Source organism: Mustelus asterias, chromosome 13 (assembly GCF_964213995.1).
Source record: "Mustelus asterias chromosome 13, sMusAst1.hap1.1, whole genome shotgun sequence".
NCBI classification, from domain to species: Eukaryota; Metazoa; Chordata; class Chondrichthyes; order Carcharhiniformes; family Triakidae; genus Mustelus; species Mustelus asterias.
In genome coordinates, this window is record NC_135813.1 from 28,639,392 (window position 1) to 28,658,631 (window position 19,240).

The following is a 19,240-nucleotide window of genomic DNA, read 5'->3' on the forward strand; positions in this document are numbered from 1 at the left end:
TAGCGGAGTGCCACAGGGATCAGTGCTTGGTCCTCTGCTCTTTGTGATTTTTATTAATGACTTAGAGGAGGGGGCTGAAGGGTGGATCAGTAAATTTGCTGATGACACCAAGATTGGTGGAGTAGTGGATGAGGTGGAGGGCTGTTGTAGGCTGCAAAGAGACATAGATAGGATGCAAAGCTGGGCTGAAAAATGGCAAATGGAGTTTAACCTTGATAAATGTGAGGTGATTCATTTTGGTAGGACTAATTTAAATGTGGATTACAGGGTCAAAGGTAGGGTTCTGAAGACTGTGGAGGAACAGGGAGATCTTGGGGTCCATATCCACAGATCTCTAAAGGTTGCCACTCAAGTGGATAGAGCTGTGAAGAAGGCCTATAGTGTGTTAGCTTTTATTAACAGGGGGTTGGAGTTTAAGAGCCGTGGGATTATGCTGCAACTGTACAGGACCTTGGTGAGACCACATTTGGAATATTGTGTGCAGTTCTGGTCACCTCACTATAAGAAGGATGTGGAAGCGCTGGAAAGAGTGCAGAGGAGATTTACCAGGATGCTGCCTGGTTTGGAGGGTAGGTCTTATGAGGAAAGGTTGAGGGAGCTAGGGCTGTTCTCTCTGGAGCGGAGGAGGCTGAGGGGAGACTTAATAGAGGTTTATAAAATGATGAAGAGGATAGATAGAGTGAACGTTCAAAGACTATTTCCTCGGGTGGATGGAGCTATTACAAGGGGGCATAACTATAGGGTTCGTGGTGGGAGATATAGGAAGGATATCAGAGGTAGGTTCTTTACGCAGAGAGTGGTTGAGGTGTGGAATGGACTGCCTGCAGTGATAGTGGAGTCAGACACTTTAGGAACATTTAAGCGGTTATTGGATAGGCACATGGAGCACACCAGGATGATAGGGAGTGGGATAGCTTGATCTTGGTTTCAGATAAAGCTCGGCACAACATCGTGGGCCGAAGGGCCTGTTCTGTGCTGTTATGTTCTATGAAACGTCAGCTCTTTTCTCTCCTTACAGATGCTGCCGGACCTGCTGAGATTTTCCAGCATTTTCACTATTGGTTGTTTATTGCAGTGTTATGTAGTCTTTCTCTCTCTCCTCCCTGCTAATATAACATTCACTCATTAAGATCTGATACAACAAATGTGTCCAAAATCTCAGTCCCTAAGAGAAAGAAGATTTAGCTTTTTTTAAAATTCATTCATGGGGCGTGGGCATTGATGTCTGGGTCAACATTTGTTGCCTACCCCTCATTGCCCTTGAACTGAGTGTCTTGCTAGGCCATCTCAGAGGGCAGTTGAGAGTCAACCACATTCCTGTGGGTCTGAAGTCACATGTAGGCCAGACCAGTTAAGGACAGCAGATTTCCTTCCCTAAAGGACATTAGTGAACCAGATGGGTTTTTCCGACAATTGACAATGGTCATTGATAGATTCTTAATTCCAGATATTTTTTATTGAATTCAAATTTCACTGCCTGCTGCAGTGGGATTCGAACCCAGGTCCCCAGAACATGAGTTGAGTTTCTGGATTAATAGTCTAGTGATAATACCACAAGGCCTTTGCCTCCTGTATCAACTTTCATGATATCAGGAAGTTACAAAATACTTTTTTAAAGTGGCAGGCTTTGTTGTAATATGAGTATCACAAAAGCCAATTTGTGCATGGAAAGCTCCCACAAACAGCAGACAATCTGTTTCAAGGATGTTGATTGAAGGATAAACATAGGCCAGGATACTGGGGAATAATTCCCTGCTCCTCTTCGAAATGGGGGATTTGGAACCTTTGACATCCCTTTGAGAGGACTGGCAAAGAGCCCCGGTTAAAAAATCATTCAAAAGATAACGGGCATGATTCTCCGGCCTACCAACCACGTGTTTCCCGCCAGTGGGAGGTGGCACATTGTTTCCCAGCAATGGGATTCTCTGGTTCCTGCCGTCATCAATGGGAATTCCCATTGACACCACCCCACGCCAGCGGGAAACCTGTGGGCAGGGGTGCACTGCCGATGGGACCAGAGAATCCTGCCGGTTTGAACAGCTGGAGAATTCTGGCCAACACCTCAGAGGGAGCGGAACTACAATGGAGTGTCGGCCTAGATTCTATGCTGAAGTGTCATCCTATTATAGAAAGGATGTTATTAAACTAGAAAGAGTGCAGAAAAGATTTACTAGGATGCTATCAGGACTTAATGGTTTGAGTTATAAGGAGAAGCTGGATAGACTGGGACTTTTTTTCTCTGGAGCTTGGGGGAGTTTGGGGTGATCTTATAGAGGTCTATAAAATAATGAGAGGCATAGATCAGCTAGATAGTCAATATCTTTTCCCAAAGGTAGGGGATTCTAAAACTAGAGGGCATAGGTTTAAAGTGAGAGGGGAGAGATGCAAAAGGGTCCAGAGGGACAATTTTTTCACACAGAGGGTGGTGAGTGTCTGGAACAAGCTGCCAGAGGTAGTAGTAGAGGCGGGTACAATTTTGTCTTTTAAAAAGCATTTAGACAGTTGCATGGGTAAGATGGGTATAGAGGGATATGGGCCAAATGCGGGCAATTGGAACTAGCTTAGGGGTTAAAGAAAGGGGTGGCATGGACAAGTTGGGCTAAAGGGCCTGTTTCCATGCTGTAAACCTGTATGATTCTAAGTGTCTGGTGTGGATTTGAATTTAAAAACTTGTGACTGATTGAAGAGGGTGCTACCAACCAAGCCACAGCAGAAACCACTAGGATAACCTAACGCTTGGACTGTGACAATCATGGACAGGAAACTTTAGGGAGGTACAATCAAATTCAATCTGATTCTGCCAGCTTTTTAAAAAAATTAGTCCCTTGCAATCACATTGCTTTTCAGAAGTCTTGGCTCAGGATTACGTGGGCTGTAGGAAAAATTGCAGGACTGAGTACCAGTGATTCAGTGGGTTGCATAGTTTTTCATCAAACCGCAATGTCTATCGAAGCCTAAGATTAATCCATCTTAGAACTGGGCAAACTGGTTTCAGTGTTGGCAGAAGTAAAATGCCTAAGGCCAGAATATTACCACTGTTCATGCAGGCGGGATTTTCTATCCCATCACAGTGAACAGAGACTTGGCTGGGCGCCAAATTCTCCAACCTCACTGCAGCGGCAGCATGGCGTGAGCGGCTGGTAAGATCACACCCATGGATGCGGCACAGCATTCCTCAGCAATAGGCCAAGGTTAACATTGCTGTTCCTTATCCAGCATTCCCAACTGGGAAAGTGCTGAGATATGGAGACAATTAAGTGACTCAGTTTACTAATGCTCACTCTCCAGTCACCGTCATGAGGAATATACACAATGAGACTCCTGAAAAACTAGCCAAATTAATTCAACGCTTCAGTATGCTGCCTACCCTGATAGCTCAGAGTTCATTGACTGAGACAGCAGATCTCAGACAAGGCAGTTACTGAACTAGCTTTAAGTTTCTTTATTAGTGTCACAAGTAGGCTCACATTAACACTGCAATGAAGTTGCAGTGAAAATCCCCCAGTCGCCACACTCCGGCACCTGTTCAGGTACACTGAGGGAGAATTTAGCATGAACAATGCACCTAGCTGGCAAGTCTTTCGGACTGAAGGAAGAAACCGGAGCACCCGGAGGAAACCCACATTGACGGGGTGAATGTGCAGACTCCACACAGTGACCCAAGCTAGGAATTGAACCTGTGTCCTTGGCGCTGTGAGGCAGCAGTGCTACCCACTGCGTCACCATGCAAATATCCCAATATTGAAGGAAGAAAAAGTCAGCTTAAATTTATCTTCCTAATTACTTGTGACACTAATAAAGTACCCACTTTATTTAGTATTTTGGGAGTATTGAAACCAAACAGGGTTAACTCAGCTTCTTCTCTGCTGTCATCAGACTTTTGGGCGGCCCGGTAGCACAGTGGTTAGCACTGCTGCCTCACAGCGCCAGGGACCCAGGTTCAATTCCAACCTCGGGTCATTGTCTGTGTGGAGTTTGCACGTTCTTCCCGTGTCTGCGTGTGTTTCCTCCGGGTGCTCCGATTTCCTCCCACAATCCAAAGATGTGTGGGTTAGGTTGACTGGCCATGCTACATTGACCCTAGTGTCAGAGGATTAGCAGGGTAAATATGTGGAGTTACGGGCATAGGGCCTGGGTGGGATTGTGGTTGGTGCAGACTCGAGGGACCGAATGGCCTCCTTCTGCACTATAGGGATTCTATGATTCGATGATACTCTGCAGCAAATTGCTTGAAGTGGGCATGAGTGTGTGTGTTTGTGTGTGGATTGACTTCCATTGACCTCTTTGATTGGCCTCTTTGGCATTGTGTATCTTGTCAGTTGAGGTTCGCTGGTGACTAATGGCCACTTGGGTGACAGGACGCAGAACGATTCCCAGCAGTGGGTTCACCATCTTGGGTGGAGAAAGAGACGACAGCTGACGCTTTGGAAAAAAAAGTTCAAAGTAACTGGCAGACATTTTGAATCATTTGACACTGCCAAAACCAATTGTGCGTGAAGTGGATAATTGCCAGGTTATGAGAGAAGGAAATAAACTTCCAAGTGTCAATGTGATTTGAAGAGGTAGAGTCAATGTAGTTTCGCTACTTTATGTTTATAAACCTGTCCTGGTCCCCCCATACCGACACTATAGTTAAGAAAGCCCACCAAAGCCTCTACTTTCTCAGAAGACTGAGGAAATTTGGCATGTCAGCTACGACTTTCACCAGCTTTTACAGATGCACCATAGAAAACGTTCTTTCTGGTTGTATCACAGCTTGGTAAGGCTCCTGCACTGCCCAAGACCGCAAGAAACTGCAAAAGGTCGTAAATGTAGCCCAATCCATCACGCAAACCAGCCTCCCATCCATTGACGCTGTCCACACTTCCCGTTGCCTCGGCAAAGTAGCCAGCATAATTAAGGACCCCACGCACCCCGGACATTCTCTCTTCCACCTTCTCCCGTTGGAAAAAGATCCTAAAGTGTGAGGTCACGTACCAACCAACTCAAGAACAGCTTTTTCCCTGCTGCTGTCAGACTTTTGGATGGACTTATCTTGCAGTAAGTTGATCTTTCTCTACACCCTAGCTATGACTGTAACACTACATTCTGCACTCTCTCGTTTTGTTCTCTATGAATGGTATGCTTTGCATAGCGCGCAAGAAACAATACTTATCACTGTATACAAATACATGTGACAATAATAAATCAAATCAAATCAAAAACTGAACTGACCATCTCCAAAATGTGAAACTAGACTAACCCACTCATTATAGTCATCCATTGCAAATTTATAGCCCTTTGAATCACGTAGTCACTGTCGAAAAGACACATTCGCCTTCCAGAGCTAACACAATAAACAGCTCCTTATTCACATGGCCTTCTGACCAAACACTACCCATTTGTTCAACTGTTCTGTTTGTGTTAATTTCAAAATCATCCTGCTATTCAGGGGTGGCACGGTGGCACAGTGGCACTGCTGCCCTACAGCCCCAGGGACCCAAGTTCAATTCCAGCCTTGGGTTACTCTCTGTGTGGAGTCTGCACATTCTCCCCATGTCTGCATGGGTTTTGTCCGGGTGGTCTGATTCCCACCTACACTCCAAAGATGTGCGGGTTAGGTTGATTGGCCATGCTAAATTGCCCCTTAGTCTCAGGGGGACTGGCAAGGTAAATATGTGGGGTTACGAGGATAGAGCCTGGGTGGGACTGTTGTCAGTGAAAGCTTGAGAGGTCGAATGGCCTTCTTCTGTACAGTAGGAAGTCTATGATTCAAGTTTAAATGCCCGCCCCACTGCTGGTATCATAGTTCTGTGGCTGGTATTACAAAGCATGAACAGTTAAAGGAACATTTAATATGTCACATTGAATTGTAGTCCAGCTGTTTCCATCCTTTAACATATAACATATTTATGAAGCATAAAGTTCGAGCACTCAACATATCTATCTGCATTTGGCAACAAGTGGGTTTTTGCAAACTACTGCAATACCCTTGGTTCTGCTGGCTGATAATCTTCAGGAAGAAAATTAGAGGTGATAGATTATCACATCATAAGATTTTGTGCTTTTTGTGTGTGACCTGGAACTCTGAATGCATGCTTCAATTATCCAGCCCTTTCTTATACCTTTTTGAAAATTTTCTCTTTAAATGATTTCTTTATTTCTAAAAGCTATTCTGGGTTCTGCGATCATCGCTGTTTCTGGTAGAATATTCATGGCCTACCCAATCCTCATGTGAAAACAAATCCCTTCCCTTCAGTCTTCATTCTCCTGCAAAAGGCCATGGATTAGGCCATTTTACCACTACAGGAAGTTATTTTCCACATCTTGTTGCAAGCCCTCATCATTGTGAAAAACCTTGATCAGCATTTCTCCGATCTTTTCTGCTCTTGTGAAAAAGCTCCCATTTCACACATCTTTCCTTGTAAGCTAGTAAACCTCTCATCGTTTCAGGGAACTTCATGTTCTGGGAGGCAAGAGAAGTGATTGCAGAGCCTCTGGCTCTGATCTTCAGGTCGTCGTTGGCCTCTGGTATAGTACCAGAAGATTGGAGGTTAGCGAATGTTGTCCCATTGTTTAAGAAGGGGAACAGAGACTTCCCCGGGAATTATAGACCGGTGAGTCTCACTTCTGTTGTCGGCAAGATGTTGGAAAAAATTATAAGGGATAGGATTTATAGTTATTTGGAGAGTAATGAATTGATAGGTGATAGTCAGCATGGTTTTGTGGCAGGTAGGTCGTGCCTTACTAACCTTATTGAGTTTTTTGAGAAAGTGACCAAGGAGGTGGATGGGGGCAAGGCAGTGGACGTGGTATATATGGATTTTAGTAAGGCGTTTGATAAGGTTCACCATGGTAGGCTTCTGCAGAAAATGCAGATGTATGGGATTGGGGGTGATCTAGGAAATTGGATCAGGAATTGGCTAGCGGATAGGAAACAGAGGGTGGTGGTTGATAGTAAATATTCATCATGGAGTGCGGTTACAAGTGGTGTACCTCAGGGATCTGTTTTGGGGCCACTGCTGTTTGTAATATTTATTAATGATCTGGATGAGGGTATAGTTGGGTGGATTAGCAAATTTGCTGATGACACCAAAGTCGGTGGTGTGGTAGACAGTGAGGAAGGGTGTCGTAGTTTGCAGGAAGACTTAGACAGGTTGCAAAGTTGGGCCGAGAGGTGGCGGATGGAGTTTAATGCGGAGAAGTGTGAGGTAATTCACTTTGGTAGGAATAACAGATGTGTTGAGTATAGGGCTAACGGGAGGACTTTGAATAGTGTGGAGGAGCAGAGGGATCTAGGTGTATGTGTGCATAGATCCCTGAAAGTTGGGAATCAAGTAGATAAGGTTGTTAAGAAGGCATATGGTGTCTTGGCGTTTATTGGTAGGGGGATTGAATTTAGGAGTCGTAGCGTTATGTTGCAACTGTACACAACTCTGGTGCGGCCGCACTTGGAGTACTGTGTGCAGTTCTGGTCCCCACATTACAGGAAGGATGTGGAGGCTTTGGAGAGGGTGCAGAGGAGGTTTACCAGGATGTTGCCTGGTATGGAGGGGAGATCCTATGAGGAGAGGCTGAGGGATTTGGGATTGTTTTCGCTGAAAAGGCGGCGGCTAAGAGGGGATCTTATTGAAACATATAAGATGATTAGAGGTTTAGATAGGGTGGATAGTGATAGCCTTTTTCCTCTGATGGAGAAATCCAGCACGAGGGGGCATGGCTTTAAATTGAGGGGGGGTAGTTATAGAACCGATGTCAGGGGTAGGTTCTTTACCCAGAGGGTGGTGAGGGATTGGAATGCCCTGCCAGCATCAGTAGTAAATGCGCCTAGTTTGGGGGCGTTTAAGAGATCCGTAGATAGGTTCATGGACGAAAAGAAATTGGTTTAGGTTGGAGGGTCACAGTTTTTTTTTAACTGGTCGGTGCAACATCGTGGGCCGAAGGGCCTGTTCTGCGCTGTAATGTTCTATGTTCTATGTTCTATGTACAAAGAAATTATGTAAACTTCCAAAATCGCACAGTGGTTAGCATTGCTGCCTCACAGTGCCAGGGACCCGGGTTCGATTCCCGGCTTGGGTCACTGTCTGTGCGGAGTCTGCACGTTCTCCCTGTGTCTGCATGGGTTTCCTCCGGGTGCTCCAGTTTCCTCCCACAGTCCGAAAGACGTGCTGGTTAGGTGCATTGCCCATGATAAATTCTCCCTCAGTGTACCCGAACAGGCGCCGGAGTGTGGCAACTAGGGGATTTTCACAGTAGCTTCATTACAATGTTAATGTAAGCCTACTTGTGATACTAATAAATGAATAAAAATAAATAAATATTAAAAATACCTGCTGTGTATAACATGCTGGTTTTGACAAAATGTAATGGGGACAAGAGAGGGGTTCATAGTAAGCACTGTACCTTCTGACATCTGATGAGCATTACTATAGAAGACATGTTAGACGGCATGATATCTTGCAAGATGTGCTGTCCGTTAGACTATTCCATGTAAATAAATGACAAGTTTTAGAATAGAATTGTTATTTTCCATACTAAAGATAGAAAATAATGGCATAGGGAGAACTGAACTATTCTTATTTTTTTTATTTTAAACTCAGCGTGACATTTAACACTCTGGCTGTGGGATGTTTGTGTTAAACCCACAAATACAGACCAATCTGTGGTGGTAAGGATGCTTTTAGAAATCTGGGACAAAATGAACAAGTCACTTGAGCAAGTGTAAATCTGTTAAGGGAAGCCAGCATGCATTTGTTAAAGGAAAATCACATTTAACTCACTCGAGTTTTTTGATGAGGCTGCAGAGACTGTTTATGAGGGCAATGTGGCACAGTGGCACAATGGTCAGCATCGCTGCCTCACAGCACCAGGGATCCAGGTTCAATTCCCAGCTTGGGTCACTGTCTGTTGGGGATCTGCATGTGCTCCTCGTGTCTGTGTGGGTTTCCTCCGGGTGCTCCAGTTTCCTCCCACAGTCCGAAAGACGTGCTGGTTAGGTGCATTGGCCATGCTAAATTCTCCCTCAGTGTACCTGAACAGGTGGTGACTAGGGGATTTTCACAGTATCTTCATTGCAGGGTTAATGTAAGCCTACTTGTGACACTAATAAATAAACTTTAATGCGGTTTATGTGCTGCTTCCAAACTGCGTTTGCTAAAAGTGTCACTTAAATAGGCTTGTCAGCAAAGTTGAAGCTTGTGGAATAAAAGAGGCAGTGGCAGCTTGGATACAAAATTAACTAAAGGAATGGAAACAGCGTAGTGGTTGATGGTTGCTTTTCAGACTGCAGTAAGCCAGTGGAGTTCACCAGGGTTTGTGCTAGGACCACTATTGGGTGCAGGGAATGCATTCAAAATCTGAAAAGGAAATAATGTTTCAAGAACAGTGAGGAGGGCAGTGATAGATTTCAAGAGGAAACAGATTGGTGGGATGGACAGCCATGTGGCAGATGAAATTTAATGCAGAGAAGTGCAAAGTGAAACATTTTGATAGGAATAAAGAGGAGGCAATACTAAATAAAAGGCACAATTCTAAAGGGGGTGCAGGAGCGTCGCAGAGATCTGGGAGTATAGATGCACAAATGACTGAAGGTGTCAATTCAGGTTGAGAAAGCAGTTGAAGAAAGCATATGGGGTTCTGAGATTTACAATTAGAGGCATAGGGCAGGATTTTCCAGCCATGCTCACCCCAAGACCGGAAAATCTTGCCCGAGGTCTGCCCCCACCCTCTGCGATTCCCATGGCAGACGGGACGGGAAAATTTTCACCCATAGAGTTCAAATGCATGACAGTTCTGGTTCAGCGAACAATTGGAATATTGGGCGGGATTTTCAAGCCGTGCTCGCCCTATGACCGGAAAATCAATGGATCTTTGCACGATGTTTCCCCTGGCTACGGTTCCTGTGGCGGGCGGGACGGGAAAATTCCCTCCATTGTATCTAACTCTGGGTGCTTTCTTTGGAAGACGTGAAAACCTTGGAGAGGATGTGGAAATGATTTCCAAGAATAATTGCAGTGACAGGGGACTTCAGTTATGAGAATCGATTGGAGAAGCTGGACTGACTCTCCTAAGAGTACAGAAGATTCAGTGCAGTGTTAATGCAAGCCTACTTGTGACACTAAATAAACTTAACTTAAAAAGATTGAGAGGAGATTTGATAGAGGCATTCAAAATCACCGGGGATCTGAACAGCTAGAGATAACCTGTTCCCTTTGGCAGAATATCTCGAACCAGGGGACACAATGTTAAGTATTTTTGGCATGAAAACAAAGTTAATTTGAGTAAAACCTTTTTTTTACACAGCAAGTGGATACACTGCCTGTGAGGGTGATGCAGGCAGATTCAATCATGGCTTTCAAATATGTCCCGGAGGGGAGAATTGCAGGTCCCCAGAGAAAAGACAGAGGAGTGGATCAGGTTGGATTGCTTTTGATGAGAGCTAGTGCAGACTCAATGGGCCAAATGGCCTAATTCTACGCAGTAACCATTCTATGATTCTCTGCTAATGTTCTGCATAAACAACTGAAATTCCAGTCAGGGAACTGTAATCCCAGCAATGAGCCGAAACTGCAAAGCAGTCCCAATCATTAAACAATTATTTTTATGACGAACTTTACAAAATGGCCAAAATGTTTTGGAAAATGAAGTGCAAAAAGAGTAAAACTTTGAAACTATTGGTTGGGGATGGTTTTGAGAGTGGACAGAACTAAGTGAAAGTTGCTTCATTTTACACTGCCATATCCCTATTCCCACCTGGGATTAATAGACTGTTTGCACCACAGATAAAAGCAAAATACTGCGGATGCCGGAATCTGAAACAAAAACAGAAAACGCTGGAAAATCTCAGCAGATCTGACAGCAGAGAATAGAGCCAGCGTTTCGACTCGAGATAACCCTTCGTCAGAGTTTCTAGATTCGAAACATTGGCTCTATTCTCCCCCCACAAATGCTGTCAGACCTGCTGAGATTTTCCAGCATTTTCTGTTTTTGCGGTTTAAACCACAGACTGCACTTGTCGTTGGTCAGTCTATTAGGTGGTGCACTTAAGCCCACCAACGCCTTTACTTTCTCAGGAGGCTAAGGAAATTCGGCATGTCCGCTACGACTCTCACTAACTTTTACAGCTGCACCTTAGAAACCATCCTTTCTGGTTGTATCACAGCTTGGTATGACTCATGTTCTGCCCACGCAAACCATCCTCCCATCCATTAACTCCGTCTACACTTCCCATTACCTCGGAAGAGCAGCCAGCATAATCAGGAAGCCTACGCACCCCGGACATACTCTCTTCCACATTCTTCCGCCGGGAAAAAGATATAAAAGTCTGAGGTCACGTACCAACCGACTCAAGAACAGCTTCTTCCCCGCTGCCCTCAGACTTTTGAATGGATTTACCATATACTAAGCTGATCTTTCTCTACACCCTAGCTATGACTGCAAACACTACAGGCCCGATTTTACCATTTTGATTCTAAGTGCTGAATCTGGGAGTGTTTCAGATCCGATTTGTAAACCCATTCTCAGGCACCCCCATACGCACTCAGCTTGAAAAAAAAGCAGCGATTCTGAAACGCGCGGCAGAAGCCTGTGGACAGACTTATCGCGCCCGAAATCCTGCAGCTCCAATTGGAGCCTTCAACTGCGCATGTGCGGTAAAAAAAATTTGAAAAACGCTCCTCTGCCACATTGCTCCCGGGCTGCATGAAGCGGCCCGGGAGCGATGGCCCCCACAGACATTGCCCCACCCCCACAAGATAATGTCCCCCTTATCCACCCACCCCTCCCGCTAGCCAGACCGATCGCGGCCCCGTGCCCCACTGATCACATGCAGAGTGGCAGCGAACCACCCTCCCCCCCACCAGAGAACAATCAGACCTGCCTCCGTCCTCCTCCCCCCCCCACCAGAGATACATCTGACCCACCTCCTTCCACCCCCCCCCCCCCCCCCCCCGGAGATCCATCTGACGCGCCTCCCTCCTCCGCCCCCCCACCAGAGATCCATCTGACCCGCCTCCCCCCACCCCCCCGTCCCACCAGAGAACGGTCTGGCCCACCTCCCCCCTCCCCCCCACCAGAGATCCATCTGGCTTGCTCCTCCCCACCGATCTGAGTTAGAGAGCCACTGGGAGCTCTGAACTTACCTCCTAAGAAGCTGGAGTGCCCAAAACAGACTTTTGTGGACCATGGCTGTCTCGTGCTGGATCTGGACGGGGTGAACGCGGTGGTAAAGGGGGAACTGCAGGTAAGTTTGGGCATGCAGCCCATTAAGCCGATGGTGGCCATTTTAGCCACTTGGTAAAGGGGCAATGAGCATGGAGGCGGGCGTGGATTGCGCTACTCGCCTCACACCCAACTTTACCAAGTTTTCGTGCCTGAAAATGGGCACAACTTGTTGTTAAAATCGGGCCCTACATTCTGCACCCTCTCCTTTCCTTCTCCTCTATGTACTCTGTGAATGGTATGCTTTGTCTGTATAGCGCGCAAGAAACACTATTTTATTGTATCCCAATACATGTGACAATAATAAATCAAATAAGTATCCTTTGAAGCACCCAGTGGTCTTCCAACGATCAAGTATCTGGAGTTGGTCCCAGTAATATTACCAAGCATCCTTAGGTAGAGATCTAAATGTGAAAGTGGGGATTGAAGACTGGTGTCCTTGCGGGGTGTTTCGAAGATCTGGCAATGCTACCGTGAAGTCACCAGGGTTAGTGTTATTGCAGGAGGCGGTTTAGAGAGTTTGTGTCAATCAACAAAGACCAGAGAAATATTGCAGTGACCAATTCTACAAGCAATCTCATCAGATTCAATTTATTTGTCCGTTTCAGTATTAGTACCGCGAAAGTACAGTTTGTGCTTGAACACTTTGAAAGCAGAATCTGACTTATTTTAATGGGGACATGGGGATCAAGACAGACTAAATTCTCAGATAAATAACTTCAATATAAATATGACTTGACACAGTGATCGTATACAACGGCAAAATAAGCTCTTTGCGTCACAAAGCAGTCAGTGCATCACACAGCCTTCGCTCTGGTAACTCAACAAGCAGCGAGGCTGGTAGATAATATGCCTTTGAACAAATGGAAGATGTAGCAATGCCCAGAAGAGAAAAAAAAAAATTCCTCAATAACCACAAACAAGCTTAACACAACATCACAGACACAGGGCACAGACGCTCATAAATTAAAGGAGGCTGCTTCACATTTTCACCAGTGGACTATACAGTAACAAATGGCATACACACTACACATCTCAGTGCATAATGTTCACGTCGATACTAACCAATGAAACGGCATTTTACTAAATACAATACTGAAATACCATTGGCCCTTTTTTTTTGCAAGCATGACTTTTGACACTACACATTAAAGATGGGGAATACTTCTGTTTGAACATTAGTGGAGGAATGTGTTCAAGAATTTGGATTCAAATACCATCCTCAGCAGAAACGATCTGGCGTTACTTTGTCACACATAGCCTTGGTCCGAAGCAAATTGGGATGAACTCCGTTCCACCTCTGGGATTAGCAGTCTCCAAAGGCAGCATTGCATTGAAAATTAAACAATCAACCTCATGCTGTTATGGTCGAAGACTATTAATGAGACGTTTCTCATTCATAGTCTTACCAATTCTAACTCGGTGCGTTACTGTTTATTCATCGAAAATCAAGCCTCATGCAACTGGTTCCTCCACTAATAAAAATGTACACTAAATAAACAAACATAACTCTACCATTTACACATGTCCTAGCAGTACTCAGAGCATCCTTATAAGATTTGGTAATTACAGTATTAAGTAGCTTTTTATTTGTCTCAAAACGTTGCATCCATTGTTAAACAGGTTTAGCTAAGATCACTAGCCTTATTTATTTTTTAGCTCAATGCATATATGTTGAATTACAAAGGTTGCAACACCAAAACTTCACAGATAATAATATTCTCCTCATTGGGAAGGAAACATTTGTGAATAAGAGTGTGTGAACGTCTTGATGTATGGCTTCACTCTTAGCTGCTAGCTTCTTCATCTGGCTTATTCATTTTCTTTAAGGAGTTAAGTAACTTCTGGGGAGTGAGGATATGTGTTGATCCTGCAGTTGTTGAGACATAAGCAGTGTTAGATTGGTGCAAATTGCAAAATTATATTCACAAACTGAATTAACGTAACTTTTTAAAAATAATGTCTTAAAAATGCAGTACCTCTTTTCCTGGTGTATTCATTTATCCATTTTATCTACAAGAATTTAACTTTGTGTCTGCATCGCCTTTGCAGCATTTAAATACTGTCTTGTCTGCTTTGTAATAAAATCACTGATGGTAACCTACAAACTACAAAAGGTCGTGAATGAAGCCCAGGCCATCACGCAAACCAGCCTCCCATCCATTGACTCTGTCTACACTTCCTGCTACCTCGGTAAAGCAGCCAGCATAATTACGGACTCCACACACCCCGGACATACTTTCTTCCATTTTCATACGCTGGGAAAAAGGGTATAAAAGTCTGAGGTCACGTACCAACTGACTCAAGAACAGTTTCTTCCCTGCTGTCATCAGACCTTTGAATGGACCTACCTCGCACTAAGTTGATCTTTCTCTACACCCTAGCTATGACTGTAACACTACATTATCATAGAAATCATAGAAACCCTACAGTACAAAAAGAGGCCATTCGGCCCATCGAGTCTGCACAGACCACAATCCCACCCAGGCCCTACCCCCATATTCCTACGTATTTACCCACTAATCCCTCTAACCTACGCATCTCAGGACACTAAGGGGCAGTTTAATCATGGCCAATCAACTTAACCCGCACATCTTTGGACTGTGGGAGGAAACCGGAGCACCCGGAGGAAACCCACACAGACACGAGGAGAATGTGCAAACTCCACACAGACAGTGACCCAAGCCGGGAATCGAACCCAGGTCCCTGGAGCTGTGAAGCAGCAGTGCTAACCACTGCGCTACCGTGCCGCCCACATTCTGCACACTCTCCTTTCCTTCTCTTTGAACAGTATGCTTTGCCTGTATAGCGCACAAGAAACAACACTTTTCACTATATACTAATACATGTGACAATAATAAATCAAATCAAAATCAAATCCCTGCTAATCATAACACTTCACCCTTGCTGATGACACTGAACCCCAGTTGATGATGACACTGAACCCCTGCAGATGACGACACTTAACCCCTGCTAACGAAGACACTACAATTGATACTTGAGTCAAAGGAATACTGCAGATTTAATAACACTACAAGTAATTACTGGAATTCACAAAGAATTTTGTTATAAGGAATGAGAACTTTAACGAAATATTTAAAAATCTCGATTTTAACAAGAAGACATTTTTATTCGCAAGGTTTTTTTTAAACTGTAAGGAAGAGATTTTTAACCAAACATTTTGCATTAACCCTTTTCAGTAGCATTTCTCTGCAGAAATACACACATTTAATTTTTTAATCCAATGTGTGGGTTTATTTCTTTTTAGCCATGAAACATTTTGACCAGATAAGATGTAATTTTTTCTTAAATTTTGCATGCAAGAAAAATGCTTGAAAAATCTTTATTGTACTCAAAGGGTTAAGTGGAAAAGTCTGAACTGCAAAAGTATTAAATAATAATTTTAATCTTTTTCTCATATTTAAGAACTTTTGCTTAAAAAATAATTACAAGTTGTACAGACAGTTCATTACTCTAGAAGATACTTAGAATAATGCAGTTGTGAAAGAAAAGGTTTGGTAGAGAAAACAAAGAAAACCCTTCGAAAGCGAAGAGTTTCTTTTTGACGTTTTACTTTTTATTTGCCTTTTTCACTCCTCTTTGGGAGCCTGATCCTCAAATGTAACCCTAGAGGACTCCCTGAAGTCCGGGTGTCTCAGGTCCATGAGAAATTTTGTAGGAGTTATAATGTGGGTAGAACCTGTGAGAGAACAGAGGCCAGCTAACACCCTTACAACACGCCAATTTATGCCCATATTAACTTTCCTGGGAAGAGAAGACAAGTGTGGGGTAAGTATACATGCAAATTTACACGAGGTTTGTGTCTTTCTGTTCTCACTGGGTTTCCGCCCCAAGCTGAAGGCCACTGAGGGGAATTCAGAGAAACTCTGCCTTGAAGCCTGGAGTAGGCCCTAGCCTTGGACCATGGGTTGAGCCGTAGCCTCAAGGCAGAGGACCCAGAAGTAAAGGAAGGACTCAAACAAGCTTACACAGAGCCACAGAACAACCACTGCTAGAGAGAGCAGAAAACAATTGTAGTTAACAGGTTTGTGACAGCGGAACAACAGTAGCAATAATATGCACATAAACTAACATTCAAGAGAAAAGAAAAGCACATGGGCACCAAAACACACCGACAACATTAAGCATCAATTTTTGGATTACAGCTAATAGTTGAGCATTCATTCTAAATACATTATTGAAACAAATACAGCAAATGAAATGCGACAGTGCTTAATTTGATTACATGAGGTGACCATTTGAAGAAAATGTATTTAAGCTGACTTACCACAGTTAATAAAGTGATGGCTGATTCTTTGCAATACTTACCTATTAGCACCTCCCACTTCCCGTTGGCTTGTGTGACCTCATAAGCACAGCGCATCTCAGAGCAAGAGGTGCCTCCAATGATGAAGATGATGAGGCGTGGCCCTGTTCTGTACTCCCCCGGGGTTTTATTCTTATGCCAGTGGCCATATCGGGCGCTGCACAAAATCATTCAGAGAGTAACGTCAAAAATCTCAATCATTCTCTGCAATCAACAGTCACACGCTTTGGCAGAGCCCGCCTCCATGAAGGCCAATACTGCAAAACCCTAACACTATACCCCTAAAATTATCATGCAAAAGTATGTGTTATTCTAGAGAATCACTCTTGAATTCAATATTGCAGATTTAGGAATGATTCTCTCCAATAAATGTGTCCAAAGTTGAGAAGCACAAAGTTTAGATTATTTTGCCATCTTTTTTGTTCTTTCATCCCTCCTTTAGCCCTTTATTTCTCTTGTTCACTTCTCTTCTCCTCCCTCTCTCTTCATTCATTCTCCTCCTTTTTGTTTTCTCCTCCTGTGCTTCAGTTCTGTTTTGCTTCCTACTTGCTATCTTTTGTGTCTTTTCATTTCAGTTTTAATACTCATGAAGCCTCTTTTACAGACCGAAGGGAGCTAGAGCTTGGAGGCAAACTTTGAATGGATAGTGCACTCTGGAGAAGGGAGGAACATCTAATTTAATGCCAATCTGTGCCAGTACAGGCACCAATCAATGGGTTACTCTTGCTGCAGCACTCCACACAGTCTTTCTTATTCTCCCCAAATCAGGCACATGAAGTTTGCACATTCTCCCTGTGTCAGCGTGGGTTTTCTCCGGGTGCTCCGGTTTCCTCCCACAGTCCAAAGATGTGCTGTTTAGGTTGATTGGCCATGCTAAATTGCCCCTTAGTCAGGGTAAATACGTGGGGAAGCTTTGTACTCATCAGTGTATAGAGAGAATACCTGAGGAAATATCAAGGTCAGATAATCAATGGTGCTAGTGATTTTCTGCGTACACGTCATGAGTGGGATTGTTGACGGTGCAGGCTCGATGGGTCAAATGGCCTCCTTCTGCACTGTAGGGATTCTCTGATTCTATGATTTCAGAAAGACTTAGAGTCTGAAGGACACAGTCTTATTGGCATATCAGCAATACATGTAACAAAGGGGCATGAATGAAGTCCAGTCCATCACGCAAACCAGCCTCCCACCCATTAACTCTCTCTTCCTGCTGCCTTGGAAAAGCAGCCAGCATAATTAAGGACCCCACATGCCCCGGACATACTCTCTTCCACCTTTTTCCATCGGGGGAAAGATACAAAAGTCTGAAAACACGTACCAACCGACTCAAGAACAGCTTCTTTCCTGCTGCCATCAGACTTTTGAATGGACCTACCTTATATTAAGTTGATCTTTCTCTACACCCTAGCTATGACTATAACACTACATTCTGCACTCTCTCCTTTCCTTTTCTACGAAGGGTGTGCTTTGTCTGTATAGTGCGCAAGAAACAATACTTTTCACTGTATACTAATACATGTGACAATAATAAATCAAATCAAATCAATCAAGTGTTAATTCGAACAGTATATAGAGACAATACCTGACTGCAGTGGCACTGAAGGAGGCAGTAGAGCGGGCAGAGATGTACGGGTAATGTTTAGTGTCCAATTTGTCATCAATGGCATCCTGGAGAAGAAATACTCAGGGTGAATATTAATCATTGAACACAGGAATTCACACATTGCCTTTCTACTTGGGGCATAATTACTCTGAAGAATCAGCACCCCTCCCCATGGCGCTATTTTATTCAGATTCTACACCTAGTTGCGCAATTTCACTTTGTTTCTAACAGGGTGAAGCCCCCATAATAAATCGACATTTCTACCTAAACGAGAAATAGCTTATGGCTGATTAACGAAACCAAGATTCTTTATGAGAAACCCGAGTACTGCCTCCTACTGCTGCACTTACGTTCCGATTGTTCTATAGGTAAAGGCAAGGTTTCACAGCCCTTACAGCCCAGAGCATCCCAGGTTTATTTCCCAGTTGGTGCTGAATTCACTGATCTCAGCAAGGTCAGTAAAAAGAGATAGCACAAATCATTTTGGAGCCACAGGAACGGGGAGCAAATGGCTGCCTAACTAGAAGATGTGCACGGTGCACAAGGACAGCATCAAACTTGATTTTTTATTTTATTAGTGTCACAAGTAGGTTAACATTAACACTGCAATGAAGTGAAAACCCCCTAGTTGCTGCACTCCGGCACCTACTCGGGTACGCTGAGGGAGAATTTGGCATGGCCAATGCACCTAACCAGCACGTCTTTCAGACTGTGGGAGGAAACTGGAGCACCCGGGGGAAACCCATGCAGAGACGGGGAGAACGTGCAGACTCCGCACATATAGTGACCCGAGGCTGGAATTGAACCTGGGTCCCTGGCGCTGTGAGGCAGCAGTGCTAACCACTGTGCCACCGTACGAATATGGTGTAAGCTGCAAATACTCACTATCCAGACTAACAAATGAAGTATGGCTGCTCAATGGCTCTGGCATTCATGGAGCCTTGGATTTACCTTTATTAATCCTCTGATTCTATTGCAGCCCAGATAAAAAGAGGCTGGAGTGACACTGATGAGAGAAATAAAAGTTGTGGCGGAAGGAAGAAAACCTATAAAATACAGCATTAAAGTTAAATGCCTGTGCTATTCATTTAATTAATTGAGGCCTTAGCTGA

General features: G+C 44.2%; 1 protein-coding gene across 4 annotated transcripts in view; it reads right to left on the reverse strand.

Annotated features, from left to right (window-relative positions):
* Window positions 1–12,775: 12,775 nt before the first annotated feature.
* Window positions 12,776–19,240, reverse strand: part of stxbp1a (syntaxin binding protein 1a) — a 116,529-nt gene continuing 110,064 nt past the window's right edge. The window contains exons 17-20 of one of the 4 annotated variants that reach the window (XM_078226614.1): window positions 18,108–18,193; window positions 16,528–16,682; window positions 15,784–15,898; window positions 12,776–14,068 (exon numbers count right to left, since the gene is read on the reverse strand). In XM_078226614.1, coding sequence (XP_078082740.1) covers window positions 15,789–15,898; window positions 16,528–16,682; window positions 18,108–18,193 — 351 coding nt within the window. In that variant the 3' untranslated portion in view covers window positions 12,776–14,068; window positions 15,784–15,788. Of the gene's footprint in view, window positions 14,069–15,772; window positions 16,683–18,107; window positions 18,194–19,240 lie in introns of all 4 variants that reach the window. The other 3 variants (XM_078226613.1, XM_078226615.1, XR_013499351.1) reach the window with 3 other exon arrangements.